Source organism: Myzus persicae, unplaced genomic scaffold (assembly GCF_001856785.1).
Source record: "Myzus persicae strain clone G006 unplaced genomic scaffold, MPER_G0061.0, whole genome shotgun sequence".
Classification (NCBI taxonomy): Eukaryota; Metazoa; Arthropoda; class Insecta; order Hemiptera; family Aphididae; genus Myzus; species Myzus persicae.
Window position 1 is genome coordinate 17,976 of NW_019100848.1, and position 4,206 is coordinate 22,181.

General features: G+C 34.5%; 1 protein-coding gene across 1 annotated transcript; it reads right to left on the reverse strand.

Moving 5' to 3' along the window:
- Positions 1-498: 498 nt before the first annotated feature.
- On the reverse strand, positions 499-1,287 carry LOC111026444. The gene has a single exon (XM_022304541.1). The coding sequence runs from the start codon at positions 1,285-1,287 to the stop codon at positions 499-501; it is 789 nt and encodes a 262-aa protein (XP_022160233.1).
- Between the last annotated feature and the right edge of the window lie 2,919 nt (positions 1,288-4,206).

A 4,206-nucleotide genomic window follows, 5' to 3' on the forward strand; every position in this document is an offset into this window, starting at 1 on the left:
ATTTAATTTTATGCTATTAAAAACATCAAACAAATCATTAACAAATTTAACAAATTTGGCTATATATGCTGCTCTAGCTGATAATTTATTGAATGATACTAAAGTCAAAATACCAGCACTCACTGAATTACTTTAAGTTTGGGTTGCTAGACATACTCGCATTGGTGAAAAAGGGGGTAGATCCAAATTAATTTGTTTTAACTTGCTTGCTAATCTTGGTTTATTATTACAATCCACTTTATAAAAATCTTCGATATCTCTCCAACTATATAATTCATTTGCATTTTCAAAAGTATATTTTTCAAAATTGTTTCTTACTGATTTCAGTAAATGTGGGGAATCGTGCATAAAAAATACATTTTCATTGTTGTATGTTATAAAAGGTTTTTATTTTATTTTATTTTAATTTTATTTTACAATATGGGACGAACCCAAAATACATGAATATAATAGTATAATAATAATAGTTTTAATAGTTTATTGAAACGTGGCTCAATATTAGAGAGAGAATGAAGGGTCAGTGTTGGCAATGCGCATAAGACGGATGATCGGTGAGTTAAGATAGTAGTTTGAGGAAGAGAAAGGTATATGAAATGGAACAGATGAACGTGTACAGCGAGATGGGACATTAAATGAGACATGGGATAGTAATTCAGGACTATCGATTTTAGATGAAAGAAGATTGGATAGAAATGTCAGGTTAGCTGAATGACGACGATCGGTGAGGCTTTCTAAGGAGAATAGGCGTTGGATTGGCGTGTAATCGTGAGGTGGACAGACTATATTTAGTTTGTAAGCAGCTTGACGGAGGAATTTTCTTTGAACCCTTTCTATCATGCTACGTGCGGAAGCGGTGGACGAGTCCCAAAGGACGGAACCATACTCAAGGATGGGACGGACTAAGGAGCAGAAAAGAGTTTTTAGAGGGGAGAGCAAGTGGAAGTCAGAAGAGACATGGTTTATGAAACCAAGCAGTTTAAGAGCCTTACAACATATTATCTGAATATGCATATTAGGGCACAGGTTCCGTGTGAGAGTAAATCCTAAATCCTTTACATAATTATTACAGGTTGTTAAGGCGGTATTGTTTACGGTGTAAATATGTTTGATTACAGCATTAATACGACTAAAAGTCATTACTGAACATTTAGCTATATTAAGAGCTAGCCCCAAAGATTCACCCCACGCAACTAATCGCTGAAGATCGTTTTGAAGAAGGTGACAGTCGGAGATGGATTTTATACGGAGAAAGATTTTCATATCATCAGCAAAGATTTTGTTTGGCATGCTGGACGACGGAGACCGCTGAGTTTACGAATAGGGCAAACAGGAGTGGAGAAAGAATAGCACCTTGTGGTACACCTGCGGAAGGGGTAAAGCGGTCCGAAGAGGTGGAATCAACAGTTATCCATTGGATCCTATTTGTAATGTATGAGCGAAATCAGGAAAGTAATGGTTCGCCGATTTCTATGGAGTCTAGAGTCGACATAAGATGATTGTGATCAACACGATCAAAAGCCTTGGAGAAATCTGTGTAGATTACATCTACTTGGCAGCTATCGCGAAAAGAATCTTATGTATATAAATGTAGACTAAGGTTACAAGTAAGAGTTGATCTACCAGGACGGAAGCCATGCTGCTCATCAATTAGGATATGATTCAAGGGTGAACGAATCGAATTAAGAACAAGCGTTTCAAATATTTTGGATAAATGAGGGAGGATAGTTATGGGACGATAGTTTGAAACATCAGTTGAATCACCAGACTTAAGTATGGGTCTAATAGAGCCAAGTTTAAGTGCAGACGGAAAAATACCCGAGTCAATAGAACGCCTAAACAATAACCATAACGGTTCAGCAAGAACAGATCGAAGTTTGTACAAGAAATCACCCTGGATACCATCAGGACCAACAGACTTAACATTGCGAAGNACCAACAGACTTAAAATTGCGAAGGGAACATAAGCATTTGTAGACGTCACTGATCGAAAAATAGGAATTAGACGTTAGCGGAAAGAGGCAGATAGGATGGAATGTTTGGGATGGAGTCAGTGAAGGCTTGGTGAACACGGAGGAAAAATGTGCAGCAAAAAGGTTAGCAGTGTCGGGAAGAGATGTACTTTGTTTACCATGAAGTGAAACACATGAAGGTATAGATTGAGAAGAGCGGTTTTTTCTAATAAAACTCCAAAAGTATTGAGGGTTGTGTAATAGGGAGGATTCGGTACGTGAGACAAAATTGTGGTAGCATTGTTTGGAGATGAATTTAAATTTAGCGCGAAGAAGTGAAAAATGCTTGTAATCTGATAATAGCTGGGATGACTTAAACTTGGCATGAGCGCGAGACTTAGCAAACACTAGTTCTTTGAGCTCCTTAGTGTACCAAGAGGGAAAAGTGGAGGGACGAAAAGAGATTTTCGGAACAAAAGTTAAAATTGAATAATGGAGAGCATCAAGGAAGACAGACATGGAATCATCAGGGGAGTATGACAGAAAGGTACTTTTCCAATTGAAATAGTTAAAGAAATAAGTGATCTGCATGTAATCAGCCTTACTAAAGTTATAAAATGATTTGAGGGAAACAGATTGAGGAGCATGAATGGGGAGATTTATAGAGAGTGAGAAAGGTGGATGGTACTTGTCAGCAGGGTGAAGGGCATGTTTAACAGTTATGGAGTTAAGGTTAGAGAATATGAGATCGAGAAGAGAGTGGTGAGAATTTAGTAAGTAGTTATGTTAGAAGAATCCATGAATAGCGAGTCTTTCAGGAATGGCAGTATATTCAGAGATTGTTTGCGATAAGAAACATAGGCCATGTGCATCATTTGACCATGAAATAAATGGAAGATTATAATCACCAGTGAGGATGAAAATATGGTTTGGGTAGTTTTGAACAATAAAATCAATTGTATTTAGATGAGTAGTATAAAGCTCAATGGGCGACGAGGGTGGTATATAAACACTGCTAATTATAATATTTAAGGAGTTAAGAGAGAAGCGGACAAATAATTGCTCAACGTTATAAGGTATAATAAGGGGGGAAGAATCAATGTCTTTACGAACAGCTACTAACACACCTCCACCGCAAGGTTGGGTTAGGAACGTTTTTCTTTTGTAACATTAAATAATTTTATCATTTTTAGATTATTTGATCCTTGATCGCAAATTATCACTTTTGGAATAAGACCACATACACTTAAATGTTTTATAGTGTACTCTACTATGCACTTGAGTCGATCTCCTGTAACTGAACCACTTGCTATAAAGAAGCCAAGTATTTGTTTCCAAGGTAATGTTAAACTCTTAACCATCACAACCAACACCTGGTTACCATGTTTTTAAGTTTTTAAGTCTTCAAAAATATCAGATCCAAAATCTTCATATGCATAAAATGTATCATTTTGCGAATTATAGGAAATAAATTGTTGTATTGACATCTCGTCAATAATAATTGATACAAATTTTTCTTTTACAGGAGCAGTTTGAAGTTTTAATTTTAAAATATATTTTGATTTATACCACAAGAAACATCCAAACCTTCCAGCCATCTTCTGAGAGATCGTACGTCGGGCAAGCAAAGGAAACTCTTCATAAGACGATAAGCAACCGGTGGATGGTAATATAAAGCAAGGGCAATGGACTTCTCAGTTTCTTCATATCTTCGTCCTTTTTTTTTAATTGTCTTAGACGAAATTCAGATTTAGCTATTATGTTAGTTCTTAAAAAATTATTTCTTTTTGAATTACTGCTTTCAACTTATTTATACTTGTGCCTTAAAAATTCTATTTTCTTTTTACTTTTTAAAACAAGTTTTTTACAATTCTTTAATTTTTTATTTAATTTTTGAATTGTATTTTCTAATTTTCCAACCTTTTCTGATTCTAAATAATTAGGCTCTTCTACAAAAATAAAAAAATTATTAATATAATATGACTGGCAAATATATTCCCCAATATTGAATATAAAATTACTCAATTACATCTATACTTTGTAGTTAGTTTGAAATTAAGTGTGACATCAACACATAATTTTCTTATTTCCACAGAGACAAGCATTAATAGTTTTGTATTTTTAAAAATATTCAAATACAAATAGTTAGAACAAATAATAGAATAAATTAGGTACCTACATGGTTAGGTTAGAACATAGTTACATTTTTAAATTTTTTTTATTTATAAACAACTGATTTATTACAAACTTGTATAAC

Bases quoted from the DNA above. Each gene is read 5' to 3' on its own strand.
- LOC111026444 (XM_022304541.1), bottom strand. From the start codon at position 1,287: ATGCCAAACAAAATCTTTGCTGATGATATGAAAATCTTTCTCCGTATA.